The sequence below is a fragment of the Sceloporus occidentalis genome, unplaced genomic scaffold (genome assembly GCF_023333645.1).
Source record: "Sceloporus occidentalis isolate IW3139 unplaced genomic scaffold, rSceOcc1.0.p SCAF_11, whole genome shotgun sequence".
In the NCBI taxonomy this organism is placed as follows: domain Eukaryota; kingdom Metazoa; phylum Chordata; class Lepidosauria; order Squamata; family Phrynosomatidae; genus Sceloporus; species Sceloporus occidentalis.
The window spans coordinates 8,497,297-8,521,229 of record NW_028316991.1 but is presented as its reverse complement, the minus strand read 5'-3'; the positions used below and the strand labels follow the sequence as shown (position 1 = coordinate 8,521,229).

The following is a 23,933-nucleotide window of genomic DNA, read 5'->3' as shown; positions in this document are numbered from 1 at the left end:
TTCAGATTCGCCAACGCTATCCCATTCAGTGAGTAATATATTACTCAAAAGAATCTTTGACTAAGCCCAGTCATATTTCTTAGTTTATGTATAGCATGACAATTAAATTGAAACGCTCCAAACTGTATTTGCAGCAACATATAGACAATTTAGCAACAGTCTTTTCTGGAATCACATCATATCAGTCACATCATAATGAAGGTCTGTATTTACAAACATATATATTGTTGAGTTTTTATGCAACTCCCTATCGACAACAGGAGTATATATTTAAAGGTTGGAAGATTAATGTGCATATTATGTGCTTGTGTTACCTTTATTAATCACCTCTTATTTCTTCATGTGTAAGACTTTACTTATGACAATAATATTTATCCAGTAATTAATTAAAGCATAGACTAGAGAGCATCAACATAGGATTAAAGTGTTCCTAGTGAAACTTTAGTGAACTTTCGTATAGCACAAAAAAGAATGCGCATCCACCCCTACAGTACATAGCATTTACATTTGATTGACATATGACAGCTCTAAGCAGTTGAGCTGATGCCAGATGCTCTCCAATTTTCTAAAAGAGATGGTGGAATAAAACGTGTGAGCCAGGGAATTATGTTTCCTTTTCTTTCCAGAGTTTTTAAAACATATGGCTGCACCATTTAAACAGATTAATGTGTCATCTGTGATGATGATCAGTCCATCTAGTTCCTTTATTTTGTCTCATGATATTTCACATTTAAGTCGGTAAAGGGACTTATTCTTCAGAACTATTGTTTTAAAATGATCTACATGCAAATTTCCTCTGCAATAATAATAATAAATAATCTCACTGGTAAATGTACAACTAGATTAAATATTTAGAGCGTAGACATGAAATATACTATATGTAGATTAGAGGAAGCCAGTATCATTGCTTTCCTTCAAGCATTTCACATTGCCAAAGAGATTCTTGGAAGGGTTTAAATGGACTCGCTCTCATTGACAGTGCTGACTATTATTGTAATGAGTAATGCTTAATAGCACCATGAAAAAAGAGAAAGCGGCCATCTGTCTTTTATTTAATGCATAGACAAAAACAGAGCTGTTGATTTTAATTGCCTCTGCTTACAATAAACATTAACAGGTATAAATTGCAAGATCTATATAACTGAGCACATAAATGTAGAAACTGGGTCACCTCTGTTTACCATGGAAAGCATTATTCTCTTCCAATGAGTTTCTCTGAGAATGATTGAAGGCTAATGTAGAGAACAATATTAAAATGAAGATTTAGATTATCTGGATTTACTGTTCTTTGAAAATTGTGGTGCCATGTCATCCTGATTTTACCTCCAAATTATATTCATAGAAATGTAATGCATTCATTTAAGAACCAGAGGTGTAATTTGGATCCATGCACTGTAGGGGGACATACAGTACATAGCGTGGGGTCATCATCTTTAACAAGGGTAACAGAGAAGTCAAGAAAGATGAGTATGAAAGGGAGTTTGGCATACTGTGCTCACATTAGAAAATGATGGACACTAAGTAGAGCAGTTTGAAAAGGGTGGGCAGAAAAAGGCACAGTGGGACATAGGGAGAGTTGAGTGGGATTGGATTATGATTTCGTGCATAACACATTTAAGAAGCTTGGAGACATACAGTGTTGGTGTGAATTCTTTGCTCACTGGTGATGATTTAAAACTTTTACGTTAAGTGGTACCATTTTTGCAATGTTTTACTACTGACTCTGAAAGTAAGACACTGGTTTGCATCACAAGGATTCATCTGCATTTGTGCAGATGTCAGATACATCATACCCATAGTAGTTGTACTAAAGCTCAAAACAGTCTGGCATGTTATTATTATTATACTTTATTTATAAAGCGCCGACAGATTCCGCAGCTCTGTACAAGAGGAAAGTTTTACAGATAACGACAAGTACAATACAGCAATTGACATACAGATACAAGAGGAATGAAGGGCCCTGTTCCCGCAGGAACTTACATTCTAGCTTTTCAGAGCAAATGCTCGTCTTATATTCGAGGTCGTCTTATAATCAGACCTCAGATAGAGGTCTGACTACAAGACTAAGATCCAGATCCCCGCAGAGCTGCAGGGGACCTGGATCATCCTCTCTGGCGCGCAGACATCCTCCGCTACTGCCGGCACTTCCTCTGGGGCTGCTATGACGTAGCGCGGCATCACATGACCTTCCGGTGCTCCACCATAGAAGCCCTGTGGAAGTGCCAGCAGCAAATGTTATCTGTACACATCCCACAGCCGAAGAACCTTTGAGGGATGCGCACAGACAACCTCTTCTGCCGCGGCTTCTATGACAGAGCACCGGTGTGACATGACGGGGCATGTGGGGGTAAGTAAGACTGGCATGGGGGGTATAATGGTTTTCTGGAGGCCGTGGCATATAGGGGGATAAAAGGCATATCAGGGAGGCAGAGTGGCATATAGGGGGTTATTAGGCATATCTGGGCTGCAGAGTGGCAAATAGGGGTTAAAAGGCATATCTAGGAGGCAGAATGGCATATAGGGGGTATAAGGCATATCTGGGGGCAGATGTGCATAACTGGGGGCAGAGTGGCAAATAAAAGGAAATAAAAACAAAAAAATAAATTTTCTCAATCAAAGTTTTTATTAAATATGAAACAATTGTTTACTTGTGGATTCATATTTACTAGAAAACTTATTTCCTATGTTTTTCTTATATTCAGGCTTTTTCTTTTTTCCTAAATTAATATTAAAATTTTCCTAAAATTATATTAAAATTTTGGGGGGTCGTCTTATAATCAGGGTCATCTAACAATTGAGCAAATACAGTAATTTACTCATCTACCCCCATCAAACCATATATTCTTGAAAACTAGACACTCCAGGGAATTTTGAATGGTAGTATTCTAACACTTCCCACACACTAATGCTACCACCAGTTTTTGTGGTAGTAATTTTGTTTGTAATCAGTTCCAATGATTCCTTCAAGTCTCCAGGTTTTGTTTTATCTAATTGAACATTCTTTGTTGTGGCATTGGAGTCATCTCAACTGTAACCTTTTTCAGCGTTATGCAAATCAGCAATTCTTGATTGTAGGTGTCCTGAGATTTATTTTCTGTCGGCATGGTTTACATCAGCAGATGTTTCTTGAGAATGGCAAACTGAGAATGTTTGAGGGTTTTTTTAATGTCAAAGTGGCTCTGAAAAAGACCTCCAATCCTGCTTCATTGATTGGACTCCAGGTTTGCTATCTCCTTAATTCAATTAGCTTTTGTTGAAGTGATTAGTCTAGAGGTTCACATACGTTTTCAAACCCACACTGCAATTGTTTAAATAATGCATTCAATATGGACAAGCACAATCATTTGTGTTATCAGTTAAAACAAATTGGTTTGTTCAGTTTTTAGTAACTTCATCATCATGATCAGGTTTTAAGAGAAATTTATACATAAACGCTGGTAATTGCAAAGGGTTCGCTTACTTTTTCTTGCCACTCTATTTGTTTGAGCTTTGGGATTTTAGCCTAATCTTGTGGTTACCAATAAAATGGCTCAGTTTATATCACCCAGCTGGACACTCTGCATTGAAAACCTACTAACATACTCTACTACATCACTAACGCACATCTAAAATCCATCCAACAAAAAACTAATTAAGGCTAAGAAAATCAGCCCACTATTTGGTAATTGCCTTGGAGAAATGGAGAATGTGGAGAAACAAATCAATAATTTTCTTTGGCTGCATTATATTATAACTCCTATTAAATGCACTTTAATGACTGGTTTATTTATGTATGTTACTGTGTTTTAAACATTCCAGGCAGACTGTATGCTTGGTCCAGCAGAAGGTTTGCAAGACATATTTTGTTTTATTTGTCTTGCAATTCCAAATGAAGCCACAGCATAGAGTGTAATGTAGAGAAGACTTTTGGGGTATATTAATAATTCTTTGGCTGCAATCCTACAGAATATTTTTCAAAGACTATGCTCGACAAGACTGGGGATGGCCCATGGAGTTTAAAGAGGTAATCTATGGATCAAACATAATTTGTGATATATGAGCCATTTTGATGAACATGCTCTCCTGGTGTAAAAGTCACCCTTGTCACTTCTCTCCATCTCCACACAGCCCTAATTCTATAGTAAAATGGCACATTTGAATGCACATATTAATAGTAGTTTGACTCAACAATTCCATTGACTCTGATTAACATACATTAAATTTACATACACATAAGGTGCAATATCCATTACTGTAACGTTGTTGAGACAGGTTAAATGCAGCATGTGAATACACCATGAATTGTTACATTGAGATGTGCGATAGTAACAGGGAGGTAGAGTTTACTTTATTATCGGAGCCAATAGGTTAATGAACCAATTAGGAAGGTACTTTACTACACAACTGACACATCATATTTACACTCTGGGGTTTATTCACTAAAGGAAGAGGTTACAGGAGAGTTTGCGTGTTGTGTCTCAGCTTCTTTATTTCACTATACATTATGAGGTGCCAACCCCAGTGAGCTTGGCTGGACGAAGCACTTGGCTGGTCCTTATACAGGAATCAATAATACATTTTTTAAAGATACATTTAATTGAGTGACATGCATTCACACAGATATCAACCATGGCATACTAGTAGCAAAAACTCTAATTAGAAGTCTTAGGTATCTTCAGATCAATGTAGAGTAGAAATGAGTCAGCTAAAGACTGTGTGACACTGAGATTTTGACCCTTCACCCTGAGATCACACAAAAAACCCCTTGGTTTCCTGAGAGTTCATAGGTCTGGTGTTGGCTCCCTTATAATGAGTAGTAAAACGAGAGAGTCTAGTGAATACATCCCATGATGTTTACATTGAAAACACTCATAAATAAAATAGTGATTTGTGTGGGTAGCTTTGCCTTGATATATTGTATTAAAACTGCACACGCTCTCCATGCAAAGGTGTCTAGCTTAAATCATGGTACAGTAAGCTGTATCCAATGCCATTTGAATTTAAGATTTAAGTGTCACTATTCTTAATGGCTGCATTTACAAGGAGACACTATAATTCACTTTTCTGATTTGTTGCTCTGGCTCGCTGGGTTTTACATCAGGAAAGTTGATGTTCCGTCTCTGAATTCCCAATGTCCATTAATTTAAAGTGGTTAAAAAATCATGGCGACCATCCACAGGAACAAATGAAAGTAGAATTGAAGATTAGAGCTATTTTGAGAGTATTGTTTAGTACATGAAACTATGCATATTCTAAACTGGACATTTCAATACATACAAAGCTATAAATAAGGCTTAAACCGATGTTAAAACATCAACCCGCTAAACATTTTTTGTAAGACATTTAGCCTATCTCAAGAATTAAATACAAGTATTTTATCCGCACACTGTTGATCCATCAAATTGATGTTATGCGTAACACAGGCTGAACTGACATCATCATTCCATTTTACTGAGCAACAGTAATTATCGGCAAAAGCACCTACATGGCATAGAAAGCTTGTTGTTACCTGCAGCTGTAGGCTGGCGGCTACAATAATTTAATGACTTACTTAGGAAAATATGTGTAGAGTACATCATATGGCAACAGATTAGAATTGGATCACTGAGAAAAGTGTTCTAGGCTACCAGTCTTTTCTAGGCTAAATAAATGAAAAAGTATTGTGCCTACATCACACGAATAACTGTTCTGCATAAGTATTGGGTTTATTCATTGGCTTCATAGGCATAGGCTTAATAAAATATTGTACAGAACTGCCATTTTTTATTTCAATTTATAAGCATTCAAATTCCCAGGCTCCTATGGAAATGAGTTTAGAGAAGGTCTATATTCAACTATGCTTATCTGTGAAATCAAAATTAAGCATCTATTGTCGGTTTGCATATTTAAAGGGAAATGCGAAACTCAATTAAGTTATATGAGTACAGTAATCTTAATTCTTAAAACAATAACAAAAAATAATATATATATATATATATATAGTCACTTATACTAACTGGAAACTTCAGCTACCTGCTTCTTTTGTGATACGATGATTTAATTGTGTTTAATGTTTGTTTGTTTTTGCGTACATGCACACGGGGGTCTTAAGAGACGCCAACCTGCAGCATCCACTAAGCCAGTGCCGGAGCTGACTGAGTGGCTTGAGTGTAGCTTCAGGTTATAAAGCACCAGCAACCCCACAGCGCAGTTATTGATAAAATGGCATAACTTTGAATCAGTTCCAAGACTAAAGGTTTTGCTAGTGTCATCGGTACAAGGGTAAAAACAGTGTTGAAACCAGGTAAGTGACCATGTAATGCAGCAATCCCTCAACCAAAATGTCAAAACAGTGGCTTCCAATATATTTGCACAAAAGAGTTATAAATCAACAAAAAAATACAATCACAAAGAACAGGGATTCTAAAGTTTAGACTGAGATTATAAATACTCAGAGAATTAAAATTGATCCTTTTCGTTAGATATTCAATGAAATGCATTCCTTTTGTCCAATAAATGCCGAACATTTAAAGATGAGAAAATAGCTTGGAAGTGAATTTCTTTAGTAAAAATTAATGCATGAATTTAAAATCCTCTGTCAGGTTAATTACATATTATCTAGATAACTGCTATCTTCAAATGGCACAGGGACTGGAAAGTAACATTGTGTGAAAAGGAATTACATGCTGAGAGAATTAACTCCTAACTAGCATTTGTGAAGCTTTATGAAAATTCGTTACTGAATTATTATTTTAATAACTGACATAAAACGTTAACCACATGTTTCTCATATCACCTTACCGAATAATTACATAAAATCTATGCTTTCATTTTTTTGTTTTAAAAAGGGAATGGATGTTATTTACAGCAGGGTGTCACAATTTCAGGACATATAAATATTTGTAATCGTGGTCCTTCAGAGTAGATTTCTATTCCTATTGTGCAACCACTGATGTTAAAGGTCTATAAAGAGACGCATTTAAGTACTTCTACTTTACGCAAGCAAGTTGGAGGTCGTCAGGAACATTGAAACATGCTCTGATGAGTTTTAAAACCAGTTCTTTTTAACCCAGTGCCATTTTTATGGAGTAAAGATGAGGGCCTGTTGTCAGGAGAGCAGCGAGTAGTCAAACACATATGTCTCGTGGGGGGATCAGATAAATGTCGTAGTGCATTGTTTCATAAATCTCAACTCAATTCTATAATGAATCATTATTATACAGTGTTTTATTAAAATGATTCTAATTTCTTTCAGATTGCTGACTTCAACACAACTGTAATTACTTTTGTGTATAAAAAAACTAACTTACAGAACAGCCCCGGAGGGAAAGAATTGGACAGAGGGGCCCCATGAATGTAGTGCGGACGAGGTACCCATGGTCAAGCCGGTTTAAGGGGTTAAGGCATGACTAAGCGGAAATTTTAGCACGGAAGGAGTTAAGTTTGGAGGCACGTGTAGGGCCAGAGGGGAGGGGGTAATTACCCTCCCTGGGGGATATATAAGGAAGGGTCGTGGCCTATAGGGGCAATTATTTTCAAAGAGATTTTTCACCTTTTGTCTTGCAGGTCCTGATGGCGTCCAGCATGGAATCCCTGCTTCAGGAACTTCAGGAGGCTGCTGGGGGAGATGTTGAGTGGCTCCGGGAGCGTCTGTCCGGGGTCCTGTCTTCTTCTCCGGCTCCTGGTCCTTCACCTGCCCCTGGGACGTCGAGGTCAAGCCGTTCCAGGGTCTCCCGCCCTCCCGTCAGGCTGAGCCCGGAGGTGTCTGGCCGGAGAGTGGCTGCTGCGTCTCCGGTCCGCCCCGTGTCCCGTTCCGGGCCTACCAAGCGCCGGAGTTCCCGTCCGGCGCGTTCCGGGAGGGCCGGCAGGCCTCGCCCGGAGGTGCCGCCGCACCGATCATCCCCGCCGCAGTCTAGGTCCAGCTCCGGGGAGGAGCTTGGCGGCGGGGTCGAGGGCTCCGTTGCCGGAGCGTCCGGGGCGTCTGGCGCCGCCGGTGCGGGTTCCTTGCGGCCTGGCGGTACAGGCCGCGACCGCGGCCTCGATTTTGGACGCCCCGGTGCTCGCGCCCGGGTGCGATCGTCGCGGAGGGCCGCTTCCCCGCTGAGGGCTCCGAACCCCACGCAGGCTGCGTCTCGGCCTAGCTTGCGGGCCAGTGCGGGGGCCCGTGGAGCCCTGGGTGCCTGCAGAGACGCTGGGGAGGCTGCTGCTGCCGGCTGTTCCTCAGTTGCTCCACGCACTGAGGCCGCGGACGACCTGCTGGACACTCCTGCTGCCTTCCGTTCCGGTACTGCAGCTGCACATTCTCCGGAGGCTGTGCCTTCTACATCCACCGCTGGGGGCGCTGCATCTCAGGGTGAGCATTTGTTTCCTTTATTTTCTGATTTTGTTTCACACTCTACACCTGTTGGGGGGTTGGCTGGGGGTGGTGGGAGTGCTTCTGCGGTTTCTGGGGATAGCTCGGCGGTAGCGCTCCAATTGCTTACTGTTTTTCGTGACCTGGTGGCGACTTGTGGTTTGGGGGGTCAGGGTGCGTCGCCGGCGCAGGTATGGGGGTCATATGGTGCGCCTGGGGCTGGTGGTCTCAGTGCTTTGGGGAGTGGTGGTGGTGTACCGGCTGTTACTGGGGTGCCGGCTGGGGCCGTGGGGCAGGTTGCGCCTGCGCCTGTTGCTGCGCCTGTTACTGCGCCTGTTACTGCGCCTGTTACTGCGCCTGTTACTGCGCCTGTTATTGCGCCTGTTATTGCGCCTGTTGTTTCGCCTGTTGTTTCGCCTGTTCCTGCGCCTGTTCGCGCTAGCAGCGCTTCTGCTGACCCGGCTGCTGGGGGTTCGCGCGCTGACGTGGATCCTGTTCGTCTAGCGGACGCTGCCCGTGGGGAGATATATGTTTGTTTTGAGGCTCCTTTGGGTACGCATTTGAAGCAGGACGTGAGGGAAAAGATTTGGAAGGGGGAATATGTGGAAATATTTTCGCTCCTCCCTCTGGAGAAGTTTAATCTTGACAGGCCGTCAAAAAATGAGGCCACTAAAAAGGAGGATGAGGAGAAGCGTAGATACCGTTTGATTCCTCGCACCTTTTCTAATTGGCTGCAGGCTTTCGCCATTTTGGCCAGTGTCATTGGTCAGAAGGCGCCTGAGCATTGTTCGGGGTTATTTTGCTACCTTGACTCGATTGGGGAAGCGTATCGGGTTTATGGTGGGCAGGCGTGGCTGCGGTATGATGAGCAGTTCCGGCAGCGCATGGCGGTGCGTCCTGGGGTCCGTTGGGACCATAAAGATATAGCACTGTGGCTGCGCGTTATGACGCCGGGTCGTCCTGGGTCTCAGCCTTTTCAGACGGGAGCCGGCACTTCCGGTTCAGGGGTGTCGGCTGGGCAACAGAAAGGATGCTGCTGGAAGTTTAATGAGGGGCAGTGCAAGTGGGGCACGTTGTGTCGCTTTAAGCATGAGTGCTCCGGCTGTAGTGGCGCACACCCGCTTACTAAGTGCCTCAAGCGGCAGAAAGGGGGTAGGGCCAGTGCTGGCGAAAGGGGAGACTCCGGTGCGGCTGGAGATGATGCTGCCGTGGCTGATTAAATATCCCGATCGGGATGCTGCCCGGTTGCTGGAGGAGGGTTTTCGTGAGGGTTTTCGCATTCCGTCTAAGGTTGAGGGTTTATCTGCTCGGTCGCGTAACCTTAAATCGGCGCTTGCCAATCCGTCTGTTGTTTCTGACAAGTTGTTGAAAGAGGTGCGTTTGGGCAGGATGGCGGGTCCGTTTCCTTCCCCCCCTATCCCTGATTTGCGGGTGTCCCCGTTGGGCCTGGTCCCCAAAAAAGAACCAAACAAGTTCCGGTTGATCCATCATTTGTCGTATCCGAAAGGGCAGTCGGTGAATGATGGTATTGACCCGGCTCTGTGTACGGTCTCGTATGCGTCTTTTGATAGGGCGGCGCATTGGGTGAGGGTGTCTGGTAGGGGGGCGTTGTTGGCAAAGGTTGATATTGAGGCTGCCTTCCGTCTCCTTCCTGTTCATCCGGAAAGTTTTCATTTGTTGGGGTGTTTTTGGGGTGATGGGTTTTTTGTTGACAGGTGCCTCCCGATGGGTTGCTCCATTTCTTGCTCGTACTTTGAGACGTTTAGTACGTTCTTGGAGTGGGTGGTTCGGGAGGTTGCGGGTCTCCCTTCTATTATTCATTATTTGGACGATTTTTTGTGTGTGGGTCCGGCGGGTTCTTCTCAGTGTGCGGTTTTGTTGGCCACGATGCAACAGGTGGCACGTCTTTTTGGTGTCCCGTTGGCACCTGATAAGACTGAGGGGCCGTGTAGTTCCTTGTGTTTCTTGGGTATTGAAATTGATTCGGGGGACATGTCTTATCGGCTCCCTGAGGCGAAAGTGGTTGAGCTTCGTTTTTTGGTTGCGAGTTTTCGGCGGCTGCACAAGGTCACTTTGAGGCAATTACAGTCCTTGTTGGGGAAATTGAATTTTGCGTCTCGGGTTATGCCGATGGGCAGGGTTTTTTCGAGGCGTTTGTCTTTGGCGACTGCTGGTGTATCGGCCCCACATCATTTTGTGCGGCTTACGAGATCCCTGAAGGAGGACCTTGAGGTGTGGGATTTGTTTCTGCGTGATTATAATGGTCGGACGTTGTGGATGGAGGAGCCGGTCACTAATGTGGACCTGGAGTTGTGGACGGATGCCGCGGGTGCGGTGGGGTTCGGTGCTTATTTTGGGGGTAGTTGGTGTGTGGGGAGCTGGCCGGCCGGCTGGGCTCGTGCGGGTTTGACTAAGAATTTGACTTTCCTGGAGTTGTTTCCCATTTTGGTGGCGGTGGAGGTGTGGGGTGATCGTCTCGCTAATCGCCAGGTTCGTTTTTGGTGTGACAACCTTGCCGTGGTTCAGGCGATTTCTAATCTCACCTCCTCTTCGGTTCCCGTGTTGCGCTTGTTGCGGCGCTTGGTGTTGCGTTGTCTTCAGCTTAATATGTGCCTTAGGGCTTCTCATGTTCCTGGTATTGACAATTGTATAGCTGACTCCCTTTCTCGTTTGCAGTGGGACCGATTCTTCGCTTTGGCGCCCGGGGCGGACAAGGTGGGCACGGATTTTCCGGCTTGGATGTGGAGTCTGGGCGAGCTGGAGTAGAGGTCCTTCTGCAACGTTCTCTGGTCCCTGCTACTCGTGGTTTTTACGATCAGGTTTGGGGTGAATGGACTGCTTTTTGGGCCGAGGCGTCCGCCTTGGAACAGGGTCTTAGTAGGGCGGAGTGCCTGTTGTGGCTGGTGGGTTATTGGTTTAGTAGTGGGGTGTCTGTTGCGGGTTTGGGTCGCCGGATGGCTGCTCTTGCTTTTCATTTTAAGGCTGGGGGTGAGCCTGATTTCACTAAAACCTTTATGGTCCGTCAGGCTCTGCGGGGGTATCGGCGGGGTGCTGCTAGGCGTGATTCTAGGAGGCCGGTTTCCTACCCTCTGCTGTTGGATTTGGTGGCGTTTCTAGACGGGGCTTGTGTGTCGCGGGAGGAGTTCTTGTTGTTTCGGCTGGCGTTTGTCCTCGCCTTTTTTGGTGCCTTCCGTATTGGTGAGCTTGTGAGTCCCAGCAAGTCTGTCCCTGGTGGCCTGCTGTTCGATGATGTTTTGCTGTCCGGTGGGGGGGTCCGGTTGGGTCTTCGGAGGTCCAAGACGGATCAGGAGGGCAGGGGTCGTTTTATTGTTTTGCAGTCTCTTCCCGGTTCTTCGGTTTGCCCGCATGACTGTATGGCGGCTTATCTTGCAGTTCGGCCTCAGGTTGGGGGGCCTTTGCTGGTGCATATGGACGGTTCCCATCTGTCCCGGTTTCAGTTCATTGCCTTGTTTAAGCGGGCCCTGGCGTACCTCGGTTTGTCGGCTGATGAGTATGGGTCCCATTCCTTCCGGATTGGGGCGGCTACGGAAGCTGCGCGGTGGGGGTTGCGTCAGGAGGTGATTATGAGGTTGGGCAGGTGGAAGTCTAGCCGTTTTCTGTCGTATGTTCGTCCTCATTTGCTGTGAAGGTTGTTTTCTTGACGTTTGTTTTTCTTTGTTTGTTTTTTAGGAGCAGTTTGGATCCTGGGGCACTCCTATGTCTTCTGGGCGGCGCGTCGGGCTGCTGTGCGTCCGAATGGGAGACAGCTGGGTCTTGATCCTGCGCAGTTGACGGTCCGCTGGCTCGGTTTCCGAGGTATGCGTTGGGATCGTGTGTCCCGAGAGGTGTCTCGCCACGTTCAGATCCATGGGGTGCCCCGGATCCTGCTCCTGCATGTCGGTGGGAATGATTTGTGTTCGGTTCCTATCCGGGCGCTGATAGCTGATATTAAGGCAGACCTGCTTCAGCTTTGGGCCGCTTACCCGGAGACGGTGTTCGTTTGGTCTGAGATAGTGTGCCGTTTGCGTTGGCGTGGTGCCAACTCGTTGGCCGGTATTGAACGGGCACGCAAGCAGGTTAATAGGTCGGTTTCGCGTTTTGTGGCTTTTCGGGGTGGCATAGTGGTTAGGCATAGGGACTTGGTGGGTGACGTTGCGGGGTTGTTCCGTGATGACGGTGTTCATTTGTCCGACATTGGTCTGGACATTTGGCTGCTGGACGTTCGGTCCGGTTTAGAGAGGGCCGAGGCTGTGTTGGGGAGCCGGTGAAGCGCAAGGGGTCGCGTTCTCCGGCCTTGGCCGGGTACTCTGGTTTGGTTAAGCTGGTACGGTGCAGGAGTTAACCATCTAGGTATGGTTACTTGTGGTGCACAGAGGTGTAAGTGCAGGACACTCCAGGGGCATGCGCCTCTGTGAATCGTAAGGTCATGTGACTGCCGCGCTAGGGGACGCCGGCAGTTCCAGCAGAGATACAGGTGGCCACGCCCATACCAGCAGGCTATTAATTTGGTTATTAATGGTTACAATTGGTTATGTTGTCTTTCGTTTTGACAATAATTATTGATATATGTTGTGTCAAATTTGTTGTGTTTATAATATTTGACACTTTATGACATATTAATAAAGGTTGAGTGTCGCGGTGCTGAGGTGTTTAAGTCCGCACCGCGGACAAATAATTCCATTCTGACGTTAATAAAATTTTGAAATAAAGAAGTGTCTCTTGTTTTATTTGTGAAAGAGGTACCGAAACTGGACGCTACTTCATTCAAGAACAGCCCCGGAGGGAAAGAATTGGACAGAGGGGCCCCATGAATGTAGTGCGGACGAGGTACCCATGGTCAAGCCGGTTTAAGGGGTTAAGGCATGACTAAGCGGAAATTTTAGCACGGAAGGAGTTAAGTTTGGAGGCACGTGCAGGGCCAGAGGGGAGGGGGTAATTACCCTCCCTGGGGGATATATAAGGAAGGGTCGTGGCCTATAGGGGCAATTATTTTCAAAGAGATTTTTCCCGCCCATCCCTCCCCTAATTTTTGGCTCTGCCGGGTACTCTGGTTTGGTTAAGCTGGTACGGTGCAGGAGTTAACCATCTAGGTATGGTTACTTGTGGTGCACAGAGGTGTAAGTGCAGGACACTCCAGGGGCATGCGCCTCTGTGAATCGTAAGGTCATGTGACTGCCGCGCTAGGGGACGCCGGCAGTTCCAGCAGAGATACAGGTGGCCACGCCCATACCAGCAGGCTATTAATTTGGTTATTAATGGTTACAATTGGTTATGTTGTCTTTCGTTTTGACAATAATTATTGATATATGTTGTGTCAAATTTGTTGTGTTTATAATATTTGACACTTTATGACATATTAATAAAGGTTGAGTGTCGCGGTGCTGAGGTGTTTAAGTCCGCACCGCGGACAAATAATTCCATTCTGACGTTAATAAAATTTTGAAATAAAGAAGTGTCTCTTGTTTTATTTGTGAAAGAGGTACCGAAACTGGACGCTACTTCATTCATGAAACAGGCTCATGTAGAAACTAATTAAAGATGAAGTGTCTAGTTACAGTCACAGCTATAACTTTTCTCATTTGAGATGTCCATGTTCTGTTTGTGTGCCTTTCTCTCCTCACTCCTCTCTTAGGTCTATTCACTAATCTATTCACTATCACTAAGGTGATAAGTGGTCAGTTAAAAGTTAGCTCGACTAACCAGACTCAATTTAGGTGGCTTCTCCTTACATACTTACACTCCAAAATTCCATACACGCCAACATTTCCTTCCTGGAGCCCAGGATAAAGGGGGCGGGGCCTAATGGGGGGGTCACACACTATGTGTTACCCAGCAACATTAAGCTCTAGGCTACCCAGTACAGATATGGAATAGCTTTGAGCTCATTGAGAAGTGTTTAGGCTGAGTGTGTATTAGACATACAAAGTTAAAACGCAAACCTACCTGTACTCAGTGTATTGGATTGTGCATAGACAGTATTGTTATGCTGGGACAGGACCTGAAAAACGAGACTGTCCCAGGAATTTTGAGACTGTTGGCAGATAGGTAATTCTACTGTAAAATTAAACTAAATATAATCTGGTATCTTCTTTCATAACATAACTCTTTATTGATTAGACTAGGAATAGACTTGTATTGTACTCGTACTTGTGTGGTTTTAAAATTGTGAATCTGTTCTTATATTTTGATGATTAAAAGGGCAATTTACCTAAATTTGTTGCTTATTTACGTAAAAAAAATACACACAAATAAAATACTACATTAAATAAAAATATGTGGTTTTATATTGAATTTATATGGATACTAGATTGTGATCTTGAATCCTACACAAAAGCTTAATTAGTAATTGACAACTGAAAGCATAAGCAGCAGAAAACAACCAGTATATGTTGTAGGCATATGAGTTTTGACATGGAGCCAGCTAATATGAATTTGTTTTCTAGGTGTTTCCTCAAATAAGAGACCTCTTTAGTGATTAAGCTTTGCTTTTACGCTACACAGACACTGACAGGTGACTTAGGGAGGTAGGGTGGTAGGAAGATAAGGAGCAGTTTGGTGCCTTTCATACAACGGTTTTGGGTATTTAGGGAAATATTTGTACATTAGAATAATGGTTTACAATCTTGCTTCTGACTTCTGACATTAAGACTGGGTATAGATGGATGCATGAAGAAGATAACCCTGGTTTCAGCTTTCAGGACATATTAAAGGAGCATGCCGTGTGAATAATTTCCACTAAAAGTAAATTGTGAACAAGCATGCCTGGGGACAGCCTGGTTTTGACCCAGAGTCCCCCGTTGGAGAGGCTGCATTCTAGAGTCTCCGGGTCATTTTTCTCTTTCTCTTGGAAGAAAGCAGTGTTTGGCTACAGTGATTCTCGGCCCACTTCCCTTCCTACTCCAAGCCTTCTAAAGCTGTCTGGGGCTATACACACAGCTAGCCCCAACCCTCTCAAAGCCTCTGTCCAGAAAAGGGAGCCTACCCTGGGAAGTTCCCAGTTATGTATACACCTAGTAAAAATAAGACAGTACTGTAAATATAAGATATGGTATTGAAAGGAAACCATTATTTAGCAGCACAGTTAGCTAATACAATTATGTGGAACTTCCTTAAGTAATTTACTAGGTTGTACTTGTCTTAGAAAAGATGAATTCACTTGGAATCTTATTTTACCATACCAAAGGATTAAAAGTACAGAAAGCTGTGAAAACCTAACACATATAAGTAAAAATACATTCTATTAAATGCTTGGTTCATACTTTGCAAAAGTGCTATCTCTCCTGTCACTGTTCTTATTTATATTTTATGTGCACTTGCTGCCATATATTCCAAGTGTTCCAGCGTACTTGAGCCCTAATCTCTATTATTTCCTGTGTCATAAAACCTCTGTTATTTGCCATTCATCTACTGATGCAAGCCATTGTGACTATATTTCCTGAAAGTCTTTCCATTAATCTGACACTTTATTTCACTGTATTTCTAGTTTCTATGCTTTGTCTGCTTTGTGTGGAACTCCTTTCACCAAACCAATTTAAAATACAATTTCATTTCTTCAATGCATATGGTAGTGCATTTTCAAGAACACAATCTTCATTTAAACTATGTTTTCCATGTTTGCTAAGAAATGTATAAATAAAGTGCTTTTAAGTTTCCTTCATTGGTGAGCAGGTAGTGCTTACAAGCAGACTCACAATAGGTGGAGCTGTCCTCAAAATGTTTTCCATTAATTAAGCTTCAAAACTTAATTTTTTTAATAGTCTTAAATCCATTATGGTTGAATGTTTTTTGGGGTGTGCATCAATTTTTTGTATCATAACTAAAACTAATTCCTAAATAAAATGTAACTAACCATGCACACAAAACTACAAGCTGTACGCAACTAAAATGCTCTAAGAAATTATACAAAGCCGTACTAACATGGCTGTTTTTCTTTTACATATATCGCCTTCGCCATCTGACACCTAGCATGTGATTTACTGTAAATTGCCCCAGGTTCCCAGACTGACAGCAAGAGCCATCGTCTCTGAGATTAGAAGGTTTCCTGATTGGCGTATATATGCATGTCACTTATGTGATACGTATATCCGTCAATAGTTAGCAATAAGTTAAACACTAGAACAGCTCATATGGAGCATGTTTTATATGGTATTTTTGTGACATTTCATAGATTTATTAGTGTGATAAACATAGTTAACATAGAAAAACTGTTGGGTTTTTTGTATGACAAAATAGTTAATCTTCAGTGGGGAAGAAGTTTTACTGTAAATCAGAAACGTTTTTGTTGATTTCAAGGTCGTAGATCATTTTAAATGACAATGCCTTGGGCCAGCAGACCGGTCTCTGAAAGACCATGTTTTCCTTTCAAATCTACCTAACTGTATACCTGTGTGAATGAACTGAAATTGAGTGGAGTCATACGTATTTTAGTCTTGGGTCATTGCATTCAAAATACATCTTTACATTTCAGATATAAGAATATTAAGTATGGGTACTATTAATTTAAGTTTTGATTTATTACAGAGAAAGGCTAAATACTACTCTTTATTGGGGTAATCCAATATGAATTTGATCATTTCAAAGGAATGTCAAAAGCATACTAATCAACATCAAAAGCATCAGTACTTCTAATGTAAATTACAATTATAATTGGATTACCCTGCTGCTTGATAAATAAAATATACATTTGTAATATTGAGTGCAAATTCACAAATTGGACTAATTATGGCTACATGTCATAAAACCTGTCCATTCTGTGCATAATTAGTTTCATTATATTGTCTTGGCCTCCTTTATTTTTTTAAAAACCCTGGAGTAAATGTTAAAATGGTTGAGCGAGTTCCTCTTCTCCTGGGAAACATGCACCTAAGAATTATAATAGCTTTATTTATATTTTATTTCTATATCCTATGTCCAACCTAAAAATACATTTGAGTGGTGTGACATTTAGCACACTGGATGTGCTTCTCCATTGATGTAGTGCTGGTGGTGATGGTCCTACAATGCAAAATCTGTCTGGATCTCTTCCTAAGTGATAAGATGCAGCTTGTTTAAGTAAAGCTTGCAAGGACCTACCCCATTGAAAATATAGCACCAAATTTCATTTCAAAATAAAAAATCCAGATTGAATCATCAGGGAACAGAATTTGCAGGTATAAATATTTTTTCTTCATTCAATATTTTGTCACCTTTTAAATTTAGAAGAGGAATTTTGAGGACAGTGTTGTTTAAATTTTCACCTTTCTCCGAGGAAGCAACTGCCTCCTAGCATTCTTTGCCACTCCTGTATGAGTAGGCACCTTAAATACTGAAATGTATTCTACAGTATTATTATCTGTATTTCTTTATGTAAATATTATACTACATTTAGCCTTTTTAATTAAATGATTAAAAAAAGATGAGCCTGTATTCTAATTAAATATTAAGTTACTTAAGAAATATAATTGGAATATTATAGTTCTTTCTTTGCGTTAGAAGTTGTCTGATGACATAAAATAGTATTTTTGATAAAAACTTTACCAAGATATAGCAGATATGAACCAAAATTCCAAGAATATTACAAGAATACAAAAATAACATAAAAAATACTCAACTTTCTTTTCAGTTTTTGAAATGACCTTTCAAACAGATTTATATGTCTGTCAGACAAAGTACTAAACAACCTTATTATATGGCTGAATACCTGAAAATGTCCTGGCTTGTGCATTATTCTTCCATTTTCCATTTCTAATATTGCAAAGTGCTATTAAATAAATGAATCTGAAAACACACAAAAAAATACCCCTTTGGAATAAAATAAAACTTGAATATTATAGAAAAAGAAAGTCTGTGGCAAAGAGTTACAGAATTCTGACCCAGATCAAAAAAACACAAGAAATATTATGTATAAATGTGAATACAATATAAAAATATGTTACGTTCCTTGTCATGTTCAAATACTCGATTATATTGGAGCTGTGATTTATAGGGTCAGCTGAGTTAACTGTTTAATTTTATATTAAGTGACTGACTAGACCTAAAAATACATTTGAGTGGTGTGTCATTTAGCGATGGTAGAGAGTCAGAGAAAAACTTGAAGAGTACTTCAAATGTTGTTGAAAACCCTTTAAAAAAATAGACTCTAGAAGAAGGTGGATAATTGCTAATTGTCCTGACCCCAACCCAAATTGGGGTTTAATTATTCTACTTATCATGAACAGATAAGATATGTGGCCATAATATAATTTAAAAAACTAAAAAAGCAATTCAAATATTTTGTTAATCAAAATATACATGATAAAAACTGTTTTTGATTAGTGAATATCATTATTTAACCACATTATATGTAATGTTTCCAGTTCAATGGTTTGTAAAATTATTGTATCATTAATTGAAAATAAGAAATCACCCCAACAATACACTTAATTAAACAATAGCTGGATTATTAATATAAACTTGATTACATTTTATTTAGAACCGAAATAGACTCGTTTTCATGGTCTATTAAAATCAATTAAATGAGTACATAAATAAATTAGAGTCACTTCATAACATAATTGCCACCTGAAACTATGTGGTTTTTCATCAGCTGGAGAGCCTTATGCATTTGATCTTCTGAGCTTATGTATAATAAATGATTCTGGTGCAAAGTTGATAAAGTTATGTTATTACCACAGCAGTCAACTGAAAGGTCCTTTCAGCAAGAACATTCCATCAATTATTATGAGGACAAAACCATTTTTCTAAGGCAAAAGAGTTTCAAAGAAGCTCACTATTTATACAGTCAATCTTACGGCATGCTTTTTCTACTTTTTTTGTTCATGTTTCAGATTAAATATAGTTTCCAGCTGTTGTCTGTATTGTGTAAAACAAATATTAACTCCAGTATCGAGTACCAATTCTGCCATATACTCCAACTGAAACATCTGTTTAAAAGAATTCTCTGGGAAACAAACAACTGGACCACGTAATGGGGAAAAATGAGATTAAAAGGAGATATAAAGTATCAGATGTATTAACTGAATTAAAAACAATGCATTGTGAGCCCGTACATGTACGGGCTTTGTCAAGAAGGGGTTAAATGCAATCTACAGGAGATTGCTAATCAATTACTTGATCCTGAATTCAGCTTATCATGAATCCAGCCTATTATGAGTAAAATATATGTACTGATTTAATAGTAGTATTTTTTTAAAAACAATTGCCTATCAAAAAGAAGAAGTAAAGATATATTTTTTTCTGTTCAACTGAGAAAAATAAGAAATTATTCGAAGATAAAAACAGCCTCACAATCCAACATCAGTAGAATATATAAGTAATCAAAATCACACATACCGGTTGTAGAAATCATCTCTGTAGTAATCATAATCAAACTCATACCCGCTGTGGAAAGAAAACAAAGAGTAATAATGATCGGATGCCTAAAATAATTACATTCATTGATGGCAGAGGAATTAAAGTTACAATTTAGCTTTATGCGGAAAGACATCTTTTACATCTCTGGATGTAAAGCATAAAATTAGTTAAGTGGGGTAGTTTCCATTTTTGCCACAATGACACATCAAGCTACCATTTTGGCCTTAATGAGTGAACTAATAATTCCCACTACAGACAGCAAGAAAAACATTAATAGAGGGAAAAAAGAATTATTTACATATCAGCTCTGAACTCTTTCAGTTGGATGTTATTATAGTTAAGAGATTTACCTGGTTCTAAGGAGGGAGCTTTAATGTGCATACTAAGCACATATTTTCATGATTTTACGTTTTTATATTTAATATTTAATTATTGATTATTGATAAAGCTACAAATACTCAGATCTATTAGATCATATCATGTTATAATATTTGTAATGAATATTAACATGTTTTGGGTTATTCAGTTTGAAACAGTACGTCAAATTAATACACCTTAAAGCACACAATATCTAGGGATCATTTGTGTTGCTGCTTTTTAAGCTTTCAGGTCACTGGTGAGTACACATTAAAGAATATTTGAAAGAAATGTATGTATATATTATATCTATATAGTATATATATATATGTTATATTTCCAAAACATTGCTTAGTATCAAATGTTTTAAAACACTATAGCAGATTACATACATTTTTTATTAGGTCTCTCTGAAAAAAAAAGAATCCAGAAAGCTGTGTATATTTATATAATTAGTTATATATGTATATGTCCTTTTTCCTTTGCAACAAGCAAACTCCAGGTCAAAAACATCAACATGAGCAATCATCACATATTATTAACTGATAATTAATATTTTTACCCTGAAACTTCCCAGGGTAGAACAGCCAGAGCTCTCCCTCTTCTGGTGCTGTGGCTTTGTGAAGAGGTGGGACTAGTTAAGTATAACGTATATAATCTCACAGACTGGGCTACTAAGAACCTTTGAAGAAAGAAGCCAGTGAAACTTGATGGTGGATTACAAAATTAAAGAAAATAAAAAACCTAATCATTCCTAATTATAAAATTAATATCAACAATCATTCAACTGTATCCAAAAATAATAATTACAGTAGATGAATACACTCAAATGTCATAGTGAAAATGTTACGTTTAACAGCAGCAACAATTTGGGAACATTGAAATACATTATTGTATGTTGGCTTGAACTTGAACCTATGTAAGAATGTTTTGGATTCCTACAAACTTAATTTTTAATGAATTTTGCCAATTTCTGTATTCTATGAATCTCCAACAAACAGGAGGGACGCTCAATGAAACAAACAAAAAAGAATGTGAACCCTTTAAATATTTATCCATTTGCCCATCTTTCTTTCTTCTCTCTACCCGTCTTTTTCTCTTCTCCTCCCTGTGACAGACATCTTCTGCCCGGAGAGAAAACACAGCTCTACTGGGACCTGGTGGAGCAAATTCCGGAATGTCAATCTGCCCAAATTAGGTTACTATGGTGTGACTCTTGCACCATCTGTCTGCCCATTGCACCAACTGATCTGTCTACTGCCCTACACTGCTGCTGTTGCTCTATCCCTTTCCTAACCTTCAGGGATCAGTTTCAATAATATTTTTTGTTGAAATTCAATCCCATAGCACACTGGATGTGCTTCTCCATTGATGTAGTGCTGGTGGTGATGGTCCTACAATGCAAAATCGAGTCTGGATCTCTTCCTAAGTGATAAGATGCAGCTTGTTTAAGTAAAGCTTGCAAGGACCTACCCCATTGAAAATATAGCACCAAATTTCATTTCAAAATAAAAAATCCTCAGAATTTCAACCAGATTGAATCATCAGGGAACAGAATTTGCAGGTATAAATATTTTTTCTTAATTCAATATTTTGTCACCTTTTAGAAGAGGAATTTTGAGGACAGTGTTGTTTAAATTTTCACCTTTCTCCGAGGAAGCAACTGCCTCCTAGCATTCTTTGCCACTCCTGTATGAGTAGGCACCTTAAATACTGAAATGTATTCTACAGTATTATTATCTGTATTTCTTTATGTAAATATTATACTACATTTAGCCTTTTTAATTAAATGATAAAAAAAGATGAGCCTGTATTCTAATTAAATATTAGGTTACTTAAGAAATATCATTGGAATATTATAGTTCTTTCTTTGTGTCAGAAGTTGTCTGATGACATAAAATAGTATTTTTGATAAAAACTTTACCAAGATATAGCAGATATGAACCAAAATTCTAAGAATATTACAAGAATACAAAAATAACATAAAAAATGCTCAACTTTCTTTTCAGTTTTTGAAATGACCTTTCAAACAGATTTATATGTCTGTCAGACAAAGTACTAAACAACCTTATTATATGGCTGAATACCTGAAAATGTCCTGGCTTGTGCATTATTCTTCCATTTTCCATTTCTAATATTGCAAAGTGCTATTAAATAAATGAATCTGAAAACACACAATAAAATACCCCTTTTGGAATAAAATAAAACTTGAATATTATAGAAAAAGAAAGTGGCAAAGAGTTACAGAATTCTGACCCGGATCAAAAAACCACAAGAAATATTATGTATAAATGTGAATACAATATAAAAATATGTTACGTTCCTTCTCATGTTCAAATACTCGATTATATGGGAGCTGTGATTTATAGGGTCAGCTGAGTTAACTCTTTAATTTTATATTAAGTGACTGACTAGACCTCAGAGAATGAATACAAATAAACAGATACATCTGTCAAGGAGTTCTGTTGATGAAATGTCATCATGCTGTAAAAAAGCACTTGTGAACCTTCATCAATGAGTGTTTAATGTTTTTTGTTGTTGTTTTATTACATAGTAGCTAAGTAATTTAGGTTGAAAAAAAGTCACAAGTCCATCAAGTTCAGCTTTTCTCTTTACAAAAAATATTGCACAATATTGAGCTTAACAACCAGAAAAAAACAGTTCTTCAGCGGAAAAAACATCACACACACACTCCCTCTAGCTATGGTATAAGGTCTGTCATATCAATAACCAATTAACTGCATCCTCCTGGGACCTTGCCCAAGGCATGTCATCATCCACATAGAAATAGCTGAAGTCTTGGGGACAAAAACTCCCCCATGATGAGAGCTCCTTGAATGGGCTGTGGCGTCCATAAAACAATAAGAATCCTGATTCCTTTGGTATCTCCTCTCATGTATATACAAACGTGACACAAAGTATATATAATATATATATATATATATATATATATATATATATATATATATATATATTAGTGCACAGAATAACATGTTACCATTTGCTGCCTTTTTTTACCTTTCATCCTAAAATGCAAATGTTCTATATGACATAACTGAAGCAGCTTTTTCAATTGAGATTACTGATAAATATTGTAAATTATTTCTTAATATTGTCCACACTAATGGGACACATATTTTTGTGATTACTTTTGCAATAGTTTTGAAATGTTTAGGATTGGTGTAATAATGACAGCGTTATAATATTTTATTATTTTGAGCAGAGCATTGGTACCAATAGGTTTAGCAGTAAGAGAAAGAAAGAAAAAATGAAATTTTTGGACATGACTGCTGAGAATTTTTCTCTTTCTATATTTAAGATAATTTGAATTGTGTAAATCCAAGGAAACCTATTTTGTGTGCAGTAGTTATCGATTTTAATTTGAGTGCTGATATGTTATAGGTTCCTTATCCTTAATGATTTCTTGGAATCATTGTGCTCCCTTGACATTGCTGTCAAACTGTGCACATGCATGATTGATTATCCAATTTATTGGTAATATTGTACATGTCACTGTTGTTCATTTGTGCTGATTTTGACAAGTGCAGAAGAGTGTCCATGACAGGTGCAAGAACAAGTGATGGGTCTAAGCTCTCTGATGGTCACAGAGCATTATTTTGAATGATAGGTTGATAAATTAAAATTACAGTTGAAAAATATCACTTGAAAAAATAAGCACTTGTGATAGCATAAATAGTAACCTTTTAGAACATTGTGTACCATAGAGAGTTAGCTCAACATACAGCATTCTGGAAAAAATGAATAAATTCATGAATATTATGAGCAGTAATCTGGGAAACATCTAGGGATAATTAAAAGAACGGGCACTAAGATACATGTCCTGAATAATAAAATCAGGACTCATGAAAAACAAAGTTGATCATTAATAAAAGTCCCTGGAGGAAAAAACCCAAAAAGTTGGTTTGGAGATAAG

The 23,933-nt window shown here is 39.9% G+C and overlaps 1 protein-coding gene across 1 annotated transcript in view; it reads right to left on the bottom strand.

Annotated features, from left to right (window-relative positions):
• The window catches only part of LOC149305510 (RNA-binding Raly-like protein), a 119,448-nt gene that overhangs the window by 24,378 nt on the left and 71,137 nt on the right, over nucleotides 1-23,933 (bottom strand). The window contains exon 3 of the mRNA XM_089477341.1: nucleotides 19,622-19,669. Coding sequence (XP_089333467.1) covers nucleotides 19,622-19,669 — 48 coding nt within the window. The remainder of the gene's footprint in view (nucleotides 1-19,621; nucleotides 19,670-23,933) is intronic.